This window comes from Piliocolobus tephrosceles, chromosome 12 (assembly GCF_002776525.5).
Source record: "Piliocolobus tephrosceles isolate RC106 chromosome 12, ASM277652v3, whole genome shotgun sequence".
Classification (NCBI taxonomy): domain Eukaryota; kingdom Metazoa; phylum Chordata; class Mammalia; order Primates; family Cercopithecidae; genus Piliocolobus; species Piliocolobus tephrosceles.
The window spans coordinates 81,890,877-81,905,812 of record NC_045445.1 but is presented as its reverse complement, the minus strand read 5'-3'; the positions used below and the strand labels follow the sequence as shown (position 1 = coordinate 81,905,812).

Genomic DNA, 14,936 nt, shown 5'->3' with positions numbered 1-14,936 from the left:
ATGCTTCCCCTCTCCCCATAATTCACCACCACATTGTTAAAGGCCTATTTATAGTAGTTCCTTATACCTGGTACATCATGTGCAGCTTTTAAGAAAAAATTAGAAGGCATACTAAAAGGCAGAAAATACAATTTAAAGACACAGCGCAAGCATTAGAACTAGACATAGCAGGAACGTTGGAATTATCAGACTGGGAATTTAAGACAACTATGATAATTGATTATGATAATTATTGTAAGGGCTCTAATGGATAAAGCAGACAGCATGCAAGGGCAGATCAGCAAAGTAATCAGAGAGATGGAAATTCTAAGAACCAAAAAAGAATACTAGTGATCAAAAACACTGTAACAGAAATGAGAAAACCTTTGATGGTCTTATTAGTAGATTGAACAAAGCTGAGGGAAAAAAGTCTCTGAGCTTGAGGGTATATAAACAGAAACCTCCCAAACTGAAAAGCAAAGAGAACAAAGACTAAAAAAAAAATAGAACAGAATATCCAAGGACTGTGAGACAACTACAAAAGGTGTAACATATGTGTAATGGGAATACCAGAAGGAGAAGAATAGGTAATGGAACAGAAGCAGTACTTGAAATAATATGACTGAGAATTTCCCGAAATTAATGTCATATATATAAAATCACGGATTCAGGAAGCTCAGAACATCAAACAGGACAAATGACAAAAAAATGACATCTAGACATTTCATTTTCAAACTACAGAAAATAAAATATACAGACAAAATTCTGAAAAAAGTCTGAGGAAAAAAATACTTTACCTAAAGAGGAACAAAGGTAAGAATTACATTCCACTTCTGCTCAGAAACCACACAAACAAGAAGAGACTGAAGCAAATTATTTAAATGTTGAGAGAAAATCCCACTAACCCAGAATTTTGTACCTTGTGAAATTATACTTCAAAAGTGAAGGAAAATAAAGACTCAGACACAGGGGTGGAGCAAGATTATGGAACAGAAGGCCCACCCATCATCCTCCCCCACTGCAGGAACACCACATTTAACCACTGTCTACACACAAAAAAGGACTCTCATAAGAACCAAAAATCAGGTGAGCACTCACATTACCTGGTTCTAACTTCACATTGTTGAAAGAGGAACTGAAGAGAGTAAGAAAGACAGTCTTTAATCACCAATGCCACCCCTTCTCTATCCCCCAGCAGCTGCCTGGTGCAGAGAAATCTGTGCACTTGAGAGAGAGAGTGCAGAGACTATCAGACTTTGCATTGAACTCAGTGCTGCCCTGTCACAGCAGGAAGGAAAACTGGGCTAAACACAGCCAACTTCCGCTAACAGAGGGAGCATTTGGACCAGCTGTAGCAAGTGGGGAATCTCTCATCCCAATCGTTGGAATCTGAGTTCCAGCAAGCCTCATCATCATGGGCTAAAGTGCTCTGGGGCTCTAAATAAACTTGAAACACAGTGTAGGCCACAAAGACTGCAAGTCTTAGTGCTGAGCTGGGCTCAGAACCAATGGACTTGGGGGCATGCAACTTACTGAGACACCAGCTGGGGTAGCTAAGGAGGTGCTTTGCTTGTTCCACCCCTCCCCAACCCTGGGTAGCATAGCTTGTGGCTCCAAAGGAGACCCCTTCCTTCTGCTTGAAGAGAGGGAAGAGTAAGGAAGACTTAGTCTTGCATCTTGGATATCAGGTCATCCACAGTAGGATAGGGTACTGGGCAGAGGAATGAGACCCCCATTCTGGGTTGTAGCTCCTGGATGACATTTTGATGCACACCCTGGGCCAGAAGGGAACCCACTGCCTTGAAGGGAAGGACCTGGAAGTATCCATCACCTGTTGACTGAAGAGCCCTTGGGCCGTGAATAATCAGCAGTGATCCCAAGTAGTACACTGTGGGCTTTGGGTGAAACTCTGAGATGTGGGGGCTTCAGGTGAGACCCACGACATTCCCAGCCATGGTGGGTATTGTGAGAGACTCCTTCTGCTTGAGAAAAGCAGAGGGAAAAGTAAAGAGGACTTTGTCTTATGCCTTAGGTACCAGCTCAGCTACAGTAGGGTAGAGCATCAAGCGGGATCTTAGGATCCCCAATTCTAGGCCTTGGCTCTTGGGTGGTATTTCTGCACCTGCCCTGGGCCAGAGGGGACCCCACTGCCCTGAAAGGTGAAATAAGGCCTGGCAGCATTTACCACAAGGTGGCAGCATTTACCACAAGGTGACTGAAGAATCCCTTAGGCTTTAAGTGAACATCAGCGGTAGGCTGGCAGTACTCCCCATGGGCCTGTGGAAGCGGGAGGGAAGACTGGGAAGGACTGTGTCTCATGGTTTGACAACCAGCTCAGCCACAGTAGAATAGAACATCTGAGGTAGACTTCTAAGGTTTTTGACTCCAGTCCCTGGCTCCTGGACAGCTTCTCTGGACTCACCTGGGGCCTGGGGGAACTTGCTGCCCTGAAGAAGACACAGGCCTAGCTGGTTTCACCACCTACTGATTGCAGAGCCCTAGGACCTTGAACCAACAACATAGGTGGTAGTCAGGTAAGTGGTTACAGTGGGCCTTGGGTGAGAACCAGGGCTGCATTGGCTTCAAGTCTGACCCAGTGCAGTCCTAGTGGTAATGGCCATAGGGGTACTTGTATCAACATACCCCCAATACCAGACAGTTCAGGAGAGGGAGGGAGGGAGAGAGAGAGAGAGAGAGAGAGAGAGAGACTCCATTTGTTTGGGGGACAGTAAGGGAAGAGAACAAGAGTTTCTGCTTGGTAATCTAGAGAATTCTTCCGGATCTTATTCAAGACCACCAAGGTAGTACCTCTATGAGTCTACAAGAACCATAGCATTACTGGGCTTGTGGTGTCCCCTAATGCAGATACAGCTTAGATCACAGCACCCAAGTACTTCTGAATACCACGAAAGCCCTCCCAAGAAGGACAGGTGCAAATAAGTCCAGAATGCAAAGACTACAATAATACTAATTATTCAATTCCCAGACACTGATGAACACCCACAAGCATCAAGACCATCCAGGAAAACATGACGTCACCAAACGAACTAAATAAGACACCAGGGACCAGTTCTGGAGAAACAGAGATATGTGACCATTCAGATAGAGAATTCAAAATAGCTGTTTTGAGGAAATTCAAATTCAAAATAACAGAGAAGAAATTCAGAACTCTATCACATAAATTTAACAAAGAAATTGAAATAATTAAGAATCAAGCAGAAATTCTGGAGTTGAAAAATGCAATTGAAGAATATGTCAGAGTTTCTAAATATTAGAACTAATCAGGCAGAAGAAATAATCAGTGAACTCAAAGACACACTATTTGAAAATACACAGTGAGAGGAAAAAAGCAAAAAGAATTTTAAAATGATGCACAGCTACAAGATCTAGAAGACAGTTTTAAAAGAGCAAATGTAAGAGTTAATGGCCTTGAAGTAGAGGCAGAGAAAGAGACATGGGTAGAAAGTTTCTTAAAGGGATAATAACAGAAAACTAAAGAAATCTAGAGAAAGATATCAATATCCAAGTACAAGAAAGTTATAGAACACCAAGCAGATCTAACCCAAAGAAGACTACCTTAAGACATTTAATTATCAAACTCTCAAAGGTTCAGGATAAAGAAAGAATCCTAAAAGCAACAGAAAAGAAACAACATACAATGGTGTTGCAATATGCTTGGCAGCAAACTTTTTCGTGGAAACCTTATGGCAGGGAGGCAATGACATGACGTATTCAAAGTGTTGAAGGAAAGAAACTTTTACCCTAGAGTAGTATATTTGGCAAAAATATCCTTTAAACATGTAGGAAAATTAAAGGCTTTCCCAGACAAACAAAAGCTGAGGGATTTCATCAACACAAGACCTGTCCTAAAAGAAATGTTAAAGGGTGTACTTTAATCAGAAATGAAAGGATGTTGATGAGCAAGAAAAAAATCATCTGAAGGTACAAAACTCACTAGTAATATACAAATACACAGAAAAAAACACAATATTATAGCACTGTTAAGTATAGTGTGTAAACTACCCTTAAATAGAAAAAACTAAAAGATGAATCAACCAAAAAACAATAAATATAACAACTTTTCAAGACAGACAGTATAAGATATAAATAGAAACAACAAAAAGTTAAAAAGTGAGGGGAAGAAGCTAAACTGTAGAATTTGTATTAGTTTTTTCTTTTGCTTGTTAGTAGTTAATTTGTTTATGCAAGCAGTGTTAAGTCATCAGATTAAAATAATGGGGTATAAGATATTATTTGCAAGCCTCATGATAACCTCAAATAAAAAAAAATACATAAAACAGATACACAAAAAAATAAAATAAAGAAGTTAAATCATACCACCAGAGAAAATCACCTTCACTAAAAGGAAGACCTGACAGAAGGAAGGAAGAGATAGTTAGTATATCAACTAGATATGTGCACTCCCATGTTTGTTGCAGCACTATTCACAATGGCCAAGATTCAGAAGGAACCTGAGTGTCCATCAACAGATGAATGGATAAAGAAAATGTGGTACATATACACAATGGAGGACTATTCGGCCATAGAAAAGACTTGAGATCCTGTCATTTTCAACAACTTGGATGGAACTGGAGGTCATTATGCTAAATGAAATAAGCCAGGCACAGAAAGACAAACTTCACATGTTCTCACCTATTTGTGTGAGCCAAAAGTTAAAACAATTTAACTCATGGAGATAGAGAGTAGAACGATGGCTACCAGAGGCTGGGAAGGGTTGTGGGGTGTAGAAGGAAGGGAGGATGGTTAATGGGTACAAAGAAATAGTTAGGAAGACTGTAAAAGACCTAGTATTTTCTAGCACAACAAGATGACTATAGTAAAAAGTAATTTAATTGTACATTTAAAAATAACTAAAAGTGTATAATTAATAAATGTTTGAGGTGATGGATACCCCATGTACCCTGAAGTGATTATTACACATTGTATGCTTGTATCAAAATATCGCAAGTAGCCCATAAATATATACATCTACTATGTACCCAGAAAAAATTAAAAATTAAATTAAAAGAAAAAAAACCTCTCTGACAAAGAAAGTTGAAGGAATTTGTTGCCAGTAGATTTCGTTGTAAGAAATGTTAAAAGAAGTTATTTAGAGAGAAGGAAAATGATATAGGTCAGAAACTCAGATCTACATAAAGACAGGACAAGCATCAAAAGAAGAATAAGTGAAGGAGATACTACTCAGCCATAAAAGGAATGAAATCATGTATTTTCCAGAAGCATGGATAGAACTGGAGGCCATTATCTTCAGTGAAATAACTCAGAAGCAGAAAGTCAGATGCCGCATCTTCTCAAGTGTAAGTGGGAGCTAAATAATGTGTATACATGGACACAGAAAGGGATAAAATAGACATTGGCGACTTGGAAGGATGGGAAGGATGGTGGAGGAAAATAATCCTGAAACCTGAAACACCCATAATGCCTTGGGTGATATTGGAAAAACACTCTAACGGGGAGGGCAGTGCCCAGAAAAACTACATAATAAAATGGAAGTGGTTTATACATGATCATGCTACCTGTGAATGCAAGGAGGAGGTACTCATGAGCAGAGAGTCTCATTTCCCCTAGGACTGACTTTGGAAATGCATGAAGAGCTGCTGGATTCTATTGTCATTGGGACAGTGCCCTATAAACAGTTCTTAACTGATTGACAAGGAGCTGCTTAATTTATGGATGGCAGTTCCAAGGTGAACAAACAATATTCTGTTTGGAAGGCTACCATCTGATCAAGGAAGGTAAAAACAAATCATCTTAGCAGGCTGAACTGCATGCCGTTTTCCCAGCAGTGAAGGAAGAACTGAACAGTGGTAAAAGCCCCTAGGTTTGGGTTTTGACTGACTCATTGGCAGTGGCCAATGACCTGGCCATGTAGTCTTACAGAAGGGAAATGGAAAACTGGCCCATTGACAGGATGTTTGTATGGTGTATGACTCTATGAAAAATCACTATGGAAATCTGAGGGGTGCATTAATGTAGAACATATTGATATCCATCAGAAGAATCCCCTTTGGAAGGTGATGAGAATCAACAAGTGGATATCCCTGTGTGCTCCCTTGAGGCGGCCCCCTGGGTCCATGAAATTAGTGGGCATCTGGGGACTCAGCAATACAGAGATGGGTTGAACCTAGACATATCCCTCTTGTACCCTCTGAAGTTGAACCTGGACATATTCCTCTTGTACCCTCTGAAGCACAAAATGCCAATAACTGTTCTGTTTTCCAACAAAAGAGACAGAGACTTAAGGTGGCTATGTGACAGATTCCTCAGGGGGAAGGCCTTGAACACAGCTAGCAAGTCAGACTGATGCTGATAGCCCCAGGGTATGAGTTTCAACAGGAATAGACACTAACTCTGGATTGGCCTTTGCTTACGCAGTGGTAGATGCAAATGCTCAGAATGTAATAAAAGAACTGGAAGAGAATATACTGCACCAATTTGGGCTGCTGAGTCACATTTTTTTCAGACCAAGAAACACACTTTACAACCCATAATGTCCAACAACGGGCAGAGCTATATCCTCCTTAGAATAATAGTTAGAAAGGGAAGTCGGAACAAGCAATTGAAACATTGGTTGTCTAAAACGGGGGCAGACACAGGAATGAAGGATAGGCTTACATGCCTCCATAAGCTCACACTCAATATTGGGGGGTGGGGCTAAGGAAGTGTCCCCACTAGATAGACTCCTCTGTTTTTCTGCTGAGTCTGAGGAAGAGGAGTTGGGGAAGGATGCCAGTATGACTGCAAAGCTTCTTATTGTTGAAAACTTCAAAGATGTCCAAATGTTAACAGACAAGCATAATGAATCCTCATGTACCTATCACACAGCTTCAATAATTATTAACTCATCATCAATCTTATCTCCGTGATACCTCCACCCACTTCTTCCTCTCCCATATTATTTTGAAGCAAATTCCAGACATCATATTATTTCATCCATACATATTTCAAGATGTGTCTGTAAGAGATAAGCAATCTTTTAAAAAACCAACCACACTACAATTATCATGTTTAAAAGTTAATAATTTCTTAGTATCAGCAAATATTTGGTCATTATACAAAATTCCAATTGCTTCATCTTTTGTTTTGTTTAAGTTTGTTTGAATTCCCTTCTAATGGATTTATGAAGCCTATAAAGAAAAGGCAAAACTTATAATATGCAATTGGGTAAAATTTGCATTATGAAAATGACAGTTATAAATATCTGTCCTATGTTATCTCAGTCAAAGATATTTCCAAAAGAATTTATTTGAAAAAATATATTGCCTCTGGTGAAGTAGAAGGAACTATTACAGACTTCGTCTAAGAAGAGAATGCAGAGATGGGTGATATTTCTCTGAAAGTTATCCCTAATCAACACTCTGAGTAGAGTTTTCTTTCAAATAATCAGGAGGTAGTGGGTTTTGTGAATGAAAAATTGGTGACCAAAGTCTTCAATGAATTGTTAAGTTTTAATATCTTATTTCAAAGATATTGTGCACAGAAATATATTTGAATACTCTCAGATGACCTGATAGAGAATCATAACCAACAAGCCATCCAGGTTATATGTTCTGTGGGAAAGTAAAAGTAAAAGATATGTCTATATTTGAGTCATCTGTAAGAAAGGGGGAACAGATGCAATATCATAATTCTATCATAGATAACATTATTGAGGGCTTATTAAGTTCCTGACACTCTAAGTGTTTTACATGTATTAACTTATACTCTGGTTTCTCTGCAGATCACATAAGTCTTTTGCCTTTTAGATGTTTTAACTCACTGAGTCATCACAGCAACCCAATGACATAGGTATTATTATTTTTCCCACTTTACGGATGGGGAAACTGAAGGCCAGAGACGTTAAGAAACTTGCTCAAGGTTACACATCTGATAAGTAGCAGAGCCAGGATATGAACCCAGGAAGACTGGCCCCAAAACCTGTACTGATCTTACCCACTACACGAAGTATCTCTTAATATACGATTTATATTGTAAGTTACTATAATTTATCTAATGGAGAATACATCATTTTTGTTGGAATAACTCACTTATCTTCAGATTCCGGCATTTCAGCAATTTTTGGAAGAACAACACGAAGCAAACACCTGTATGACAAAGTAATATTGGAAGTGATTCTTAGGAAGAAACGTGTGAATGAATACATACCAAGTTACAACCTTGATTACTCTGGGAGGGAGAAGTGAGAAAAGAGAGGGTAAAGGGGAGATTAATCTTATTATATATATATATATATATATATATATATTATTGTTTTAACAGTTGCAATGAAAACATACCAATTTTATAATTTTGAAAGAGGAATTTAATAAAATAATTTTAAAACAAAAGCGTTGCTTATAACAAATTCTTAAATGGTTCCACAGTTTATATCATTGCTCAAAAACACTGGCTAGAACATCAGGTATGGTAAATTAGTCTTTATATTTTTCTTTCTGTAAAGGAACTGGAACTGGCCTTTGGGTCTCAAACTGGGATCACTATTCTTTGAAGGGATCTGGCAGCATAATGGCAAACTGACAAAATAAGGTAGTTGGTAAAGTTTTAAAACCTAAAAAGCTTTAAAAAATACTATCTGTCCTGAATGATTTTTAAATATTTACCTTACTGAAGGGATGCAAGTATCTCAAGACTCCTCTGACTCTTTTATTTATGTGACTCCATTTCCCTTTTGGAAATGTGGCCTCAAGTGTAACTGACCAACAGGAGAACCACTCTAGAATCCTGCTGGTTTCTCATTTCTCACAGTGCCATTTTCTCAGTCATACCATTAAGTAATTATCAAGTCCCAACCTCACCCTCCTCTGTTTTGCTATTTTATGCAAAAGTTTCCTTGATCTCAACAGCACGATTTTGGCAAAGTTTATTGATCAAGAGCAAGATGAGCAGAGGAAATACTTTCTCTTCCACAGGATGTAGGTGACTTACTTTACAGCTGTAAGAACTTGTTCCTGGTCTTCTGAATGTTGAGCTAAATATTCCAAAGCTTTTTCTGCCACAATTTGTTGTCCATTCTAAAAAGAACAAATATAATATGTTAAATTACATCTCAAAGTGATACTGCAAAATGTTATCTATATTCCTGTTCATTAAAGATAAGACAAATATCTAAACATGTTCCTTTTGTATTCTCAAAAAAGCTACTGCAAGATAGTAGAATGAAGATACAATTAACTGACAAAAACAGAACACATTTGCATTAGCCCCAGAAACCGAATCCTCCCTATTCGCAAACACTCAATACTTGCCAATACTACCCTTAGTCCACTAGGAGTAATCTTATTGTGCTCTTTATCCCCCACTTATTAGCAGTGAACAAAAGAACCCCAGATTGTCAGGTCACCCTCATTTCCAGCACTCTATTCCCAAAAGTCTCCATATATCCTCTCTTCTGTCCTCTTTTTCTATTTCTCCCCCACTCCTCCAACCATTCCACTACGCTCTCTGAAATTCAGTCCACTCTCAGCAAAATCTCCTCTACCAGCAACCTCTTCCCTAAAAGTTTCCTCCACATTCTTGATCTAATGGAAATCTAGGTTTCTGCCAAGGATGCTGCTTCCACTGAAGCCCTCTTAAGTGGTGGCTGTTTTTGCTCTCACTAGCTTACCCATAGGCCTGGAGATGGAGTAGGTGTCTTTCTTGCTCTTCATTGCCATTTTAAAATTATTCTCCCATTCTATTCCCTAAAATCCTCAACTTTGAATTTCCTATAACCAGACTATATCACCCACTGCCCTTCATTGTTGCTGTGGCCTACTAGCTCCCAGGTCATTTCTTCTCATTTTTTGGTGACTTACTTATTGCTCAGTTATATTTTCCAAAAACTGCTCCTGTCTTAATTTTTGGCATTTTCTTTTTCTTTTTTCTGTCTTTTTTTTTTTTTTTTTTTTTTTAAAGTTAGATTCTTGCTCTTGTCACCCAGGCTGGAGTGCAATGGTATGATTTCGGCTCACTGCAACCTCCGCTTCCTGGGTTCAAGCGATTCTCCTGCCTCAGCCTCCTGAGTAGCTAGGATTACAGGCGTCCGCCACTATGCCCGACTAACTTTTGTAGTTTTTTTAGTGACGGGGGTTTCACCATGTTGGCGAGGCTGGTCTCGAACTCCTGACCTCAGGTGATCCACCTGCCTCGGCCTCCCAAAGTGCTGGGATTACAGGCGTGAGCCACCACGCGCAACATATTTTAGGCATTTTCAATATATAGGTAGAGGATCCTCCCAATATTCTGGTTTCCTGGTTCCTGAAATTTTACTCTAACAATTACCTTAGTCGTTCACTCCCATAGTCATTCACTAGACTGTCATTACTAACAATTGCAGTCATTTCATACTCTCAGTCAGGGCTAGGACTAGGGTGGGGCAGGTGAGGTGAGGGAAGCACCTAGGGTGAAAAATTTAAGGAGGCTCTCAGTGTTGTACAAGTACCAAGCCTTTACTTGTACCACCTAGAGAATAAGTTCCTCCTTAAGTTTTGTGCCCTAGGTGTCTCCCTCCCTCCCCCTAGTTCTCCACCCCAGTTCTTACTTTCACATATTCTACTTTCTGTCTACCGCCTCTTACCTTTCCAACTTGATACCTCTATTATCCTGACTCCAGCAATCCTTCAACTGCAGTAAGACCCCCAACCCACTGATGCCGCCAGTTTTTCACTGTCCCTCACCCCCTTGATGTTCTACTGCATACCCAGTTTAAATTCCATGGAGACTAATTATAACCACTCCCTTGTTCCTTGATTTTCCTGCCCTTCTTTTGCTTTATTGTATTCATCTGGCAAAACCCCAACTCTGATTAAGTCCAACTTTCTACTGATTTTGGTGCTTACATCCATTCAGCTGAATGTGGCCAGAAAAAAAATACATACAACTACTTGTTTTATTTTAAAACTTCATCAAATAGCCTTAGTGCTACTGGCAAGCATATCACACTTCTGTAGTCATTCGCTTTCTTACTTTCCTGGATGAATAGTTAATACCTTATACCTTCTTCTCAACTCCCTAATACCTTCTCCCCTGAGCTCAGAATTTGAGACTGAGAATGGTTGAGAAGAAAAGAGGAACTAGCAAAGGAGAAAGAAAGAGTGACTCATGAGGTAGGATAAAAATAAGGATAATATGGTGTCCTGGAAGCTGACTGTGTTTCAGGGAGGAAAGAGTGATCAACTGCATTGAATGTTGCTGACAGGTCAAATACAATGAGGACTGAGAATTAACCACTGCAATTTACAATACAGAGGTCATTGGTGACCTTGACAAAAGCAGTTTTGTTAGAGTGGTGGGGCAAACGCCTGATTAGAGTAAGCTCAAGAGAGAATTGGAGACAGTAAATATAGACAAATCTTTAGAGGAGTTTAACTACAAAGGGAAGAAGAGAAATTGGGGAGTAGTTGGTAAGAGAAGGAAGGTCAAGAGGTTTTCTTCCTTTTTGTTTGTTTGATATGGGATAAATCATGTTCATATGCTGATGGGAATAAACCAGTAAGAGAATAAAAAGTTGACAAAATGAGTGAGAAAAAGGCAAGAGGTGATAGAAACAAGTGTGTAAGCTTAGAGACTGGCTTTAGGAAGGAACATGATAGCTCATCTACGGTGGCAGTTGAGAAGGCAGACTATGTGGTGTGATCACTGGTATGTGAGTAGAGGTGGTAGTAGGAATCTGTGGAAGTCCTCTTCCTGACTGCTTCAGTTTTCAGAACCTAGAATATCCACATTTTCTCTTGGGAGGTGGGGGAATGAATTTTGTAAAGGATTTAAAGATAAGGTAGCCTATTTTAAAAGAAGAGAAAGCAATGTTTTGCCTGCTTAATACCCCACTCTCACTCCCTTGTCTAGACTCTCATTATTTTAAAACTGGATTATTATCACCGTCTCCCATTCTGTCCTACGTATAATTTCTCCCCATTCATTTCCCCATGTACAACCCAAATTATTTTCCTAAAGCACTACTTTTACATAAATTACCATCAATATTTCTTATTGTTTAGAGAATAAAATGTATATATAATCTTGTCACAGCTACTTCTACTTTATCTCATACTCCTCCCCTATAGCATCAACATAATAATAGAAGTCATGGCGGGCGCAGTGGCTCACGCCTGTAATCCCAGCACTTTGGGAGGCTGAGGTGGGCAGATCACTTAAGGCCAGGAGTTCCAGACCAGCCTGGGCAACATGGTGAAACCTTGCCTCTACTAAAAATACAAAAATCAGCCAGGTGTGGTTGGCACACACCTGTAATCCCAGTTACTTGGGAGGCTGAGGCACAATAATCGCTTGAACCTGGGGGGCAGAGGCTACAGTGAGCTGAGATTACGCCACTGCACTCCAGCCTGGGTGACAGAGTGAGACTTTGTCCAAAAAAAATAAATAAATAAAAGCCACTATTACATCAGGTAAAACATCTGGAATGGTGGAAACATAAGCCCTCCATCACTTTAACCAAACACTGTGTCTCTCAAGCCAATCACATTCCTTTCTCCATGTCTTGTTTATACCATCCCTTCCTTTAAAAAACATTCTTACTTATGTAAATGCTACCCTTTCCAAAGCCCAACTTAAGGTTTCCTTCCACTGTAGAGACTTTCCAAATCAATTCTGGTTCTCAGTGCTCTCTTCCTACTCTGAATTTTGGTAACTTTTAACATATACATTAGCTATTTGGTCTTTATTCTATATACTTACATAGAATTCTATATTCTGTAGACTTACTTTCCTAATGCATGGCTTGTCTGTTCAAATTGACTCGTGAGATCCTGGAGGAACATATTTCTAGCATCTAGCCCAATATCTTGCCCAAAGTAGTTGCTAAATACAGTTTGAATGATATGTATTTTGATGTCAATGAGTAGGGTAATAGAACTCCTGAAGGAAGAAAAGTATTTGGCAGATGCAGATATGGAATGTATTTGTGAAGAATGGGGAAGAAGATGAAAGAGAGGAAACCCAAAGGCAATTATCTTTTTAAAGGAAGGTTTATAAATATACATTTGATGTAGAAAGCCGAAGAGAGCTGCTGGAAGAATTATGGAACTGTAGTTCTGATCAGAAAGATGGTTTTCCTATTTAAAGTAGTTTTAAAAAGAAGATAAACTTAACAGTTTATAAATCACATTTTCAGCCATCTTAATCAATCTTCGTAACAATCCTGGAGGTAGGTATTATCTTTATTTTGCAAAGGATGAAATTAAGACTTGAAGAAGTTAGGCACATATTAAATGGCAGAGCCAGTATTCAAACCTAATCTAAGGCTCCACAGATGCTACTATGCTTTTCCTAATTCAATATATTAATAAAACCAGAATTCTGTAAGTAACAAACAGGGATACAATTATTTATCACTTCTAAACTAACATTGTTTTGTGGTTATGAACTCAAGGGATTCACAGAAATTTAAACCACTTTGTTTAGATTGATGAGAAAGATAAGTTTCTATATAGATAGCTATTTATTGACATGGTATGGCATTTTGAATTTGGAGTTTCTTTTAAAAATTAATGTTTTGCTATGTTTATTTTTATGTTGTTTTGAGCACAACTCTGTTACCTCACTGTTTCATTTACTTCAGTCTGCATTATAGCGAAATGAGAAGAAATAAAGCAGTTCTGCAACCAAGTCTGGCCTGAAAGTATGAGGCAAAACAAAGGGTAAAGGTCTCTCCTGTGTCTAACTGATAATGATTCTATTAATTGTCTTTCAAAATGGAAAAGGGATAAAAATCTAGTAGATGAATACATATGAATTACCTCGAGAGCAAACTGGGCAGCTAAACTTAGAAGCGTGGTAGGTGAATCTCTCTCTGCAACTAGAGCATTATCTTCTGACTCTTCATCTGTTAATACATTCTCTAAAGTAATTATTGCCTGCAAAGCTGAAAAACAAGAAAACAATTACAAAATGATATACTCTAATAAAAGAAATTACATATCTATGGTTAATTATGCCACAATGAATTTGGAATTTATTTTAAGAACATTAATATCTTTAAAATATTCTTAAAGTAATGTGAGTTGATAAACTTTCAAGGAGGACTCGAACACCAGAAAAATGCCCAACTGGGCAACTGCACTTCTGTGAATTTATCTTATGGATATATTTGCAAAAGTAAACAAATATATATAAGGATGTTCTTCCAGCATTGTTTGTAAGAGTAAAATATGAAATCAGCCTAAATTCCATCATAATGAATGGGCTAAACACACTTTGGTACATCCATAATTTGAAATATAATACAGAATAAAATAAAAAATTGAGTAGCTGTGTGTTGTATCCCATTATATTCTTAAAGGTGGAATACGACAAGTTAAATGTGTGTACTATAGACAAATAAATATTTGTTCAAATTAATAATCAAAAAGAGAGATAAATGTAAACATAAAAATTCAATTAATCCAAAATAAAGCAGAAAAAAGGAAAAAGAACAAATGGGACAAACAGAAGATAATTAATAAGATGCTAAATTTAAATCTAAGTGTATCAATAACTATGCTAAATATAAATGACCAAATGACCAATTAAAAGGCAGAGATAGTAAGACTGAAAACAAAACAAAACACAACTTTTAAATATATGCCCCCTACAAGAAATACACTTGAAATATAAAAACAAAACTGATTGAAAGAAGAGGATGAGATAATATACACTAAAGTGAAGGTAATCAAAAGAAAGTTGGAGTGGCTATATTAATATCAGATAAAGCGAATTTCAGAGCAAAGAATATTATTGGCAATAAAAGGTTATTTCAAGACAATAAAGGAATCAGTTTATCATGAGGACATAACTCTAGATGCTTATGCACCCAATAAAATTTCAAAATATAAGAAGCAAAACCTGGTAGAACTGCAAGAAGAAATGAACAAATCCACAGTTATAGTCAAAGATTTCAATATCCTCTCTCAATAACTGATAGCACAGAAAATCAGCAAGGATTCAGTACACTTAACACTAAA

At 38.1% G+C, this 14,936-nt stretch overlaps 1 protein-coding gene across 1 annotated transcript in view; it reads right to left on the bottom strand.

Annotated features, from left to right (window-relative positions):
* The window catches only part of TEX11 (testis expressed 11), a 131,119-nt gene that overhangs the window by 71,257 nt on the left and 44,926 nt on the right, over positions 1-14,936 (bottom strand). Inside the window, exons 5-7 of the mRNA XM_026451789.1 lie at positions 13,734-13,858; positions 8,926-9,011; positions 8,028-8,084 (exon numbers count right to left, since the gene is read on the bottom strand). Coding sequence (XP_026307574.1) covers positions 8,028-8,084; positions 8,926-9,011; positions 13,734-13,858 — 268 coding nt within the window. The remainder of the gene's footprint in view (positions 1-8,027; positions 8,085-8,925; positions 9,012-13,733; positions 13,859-14,936) is intronic.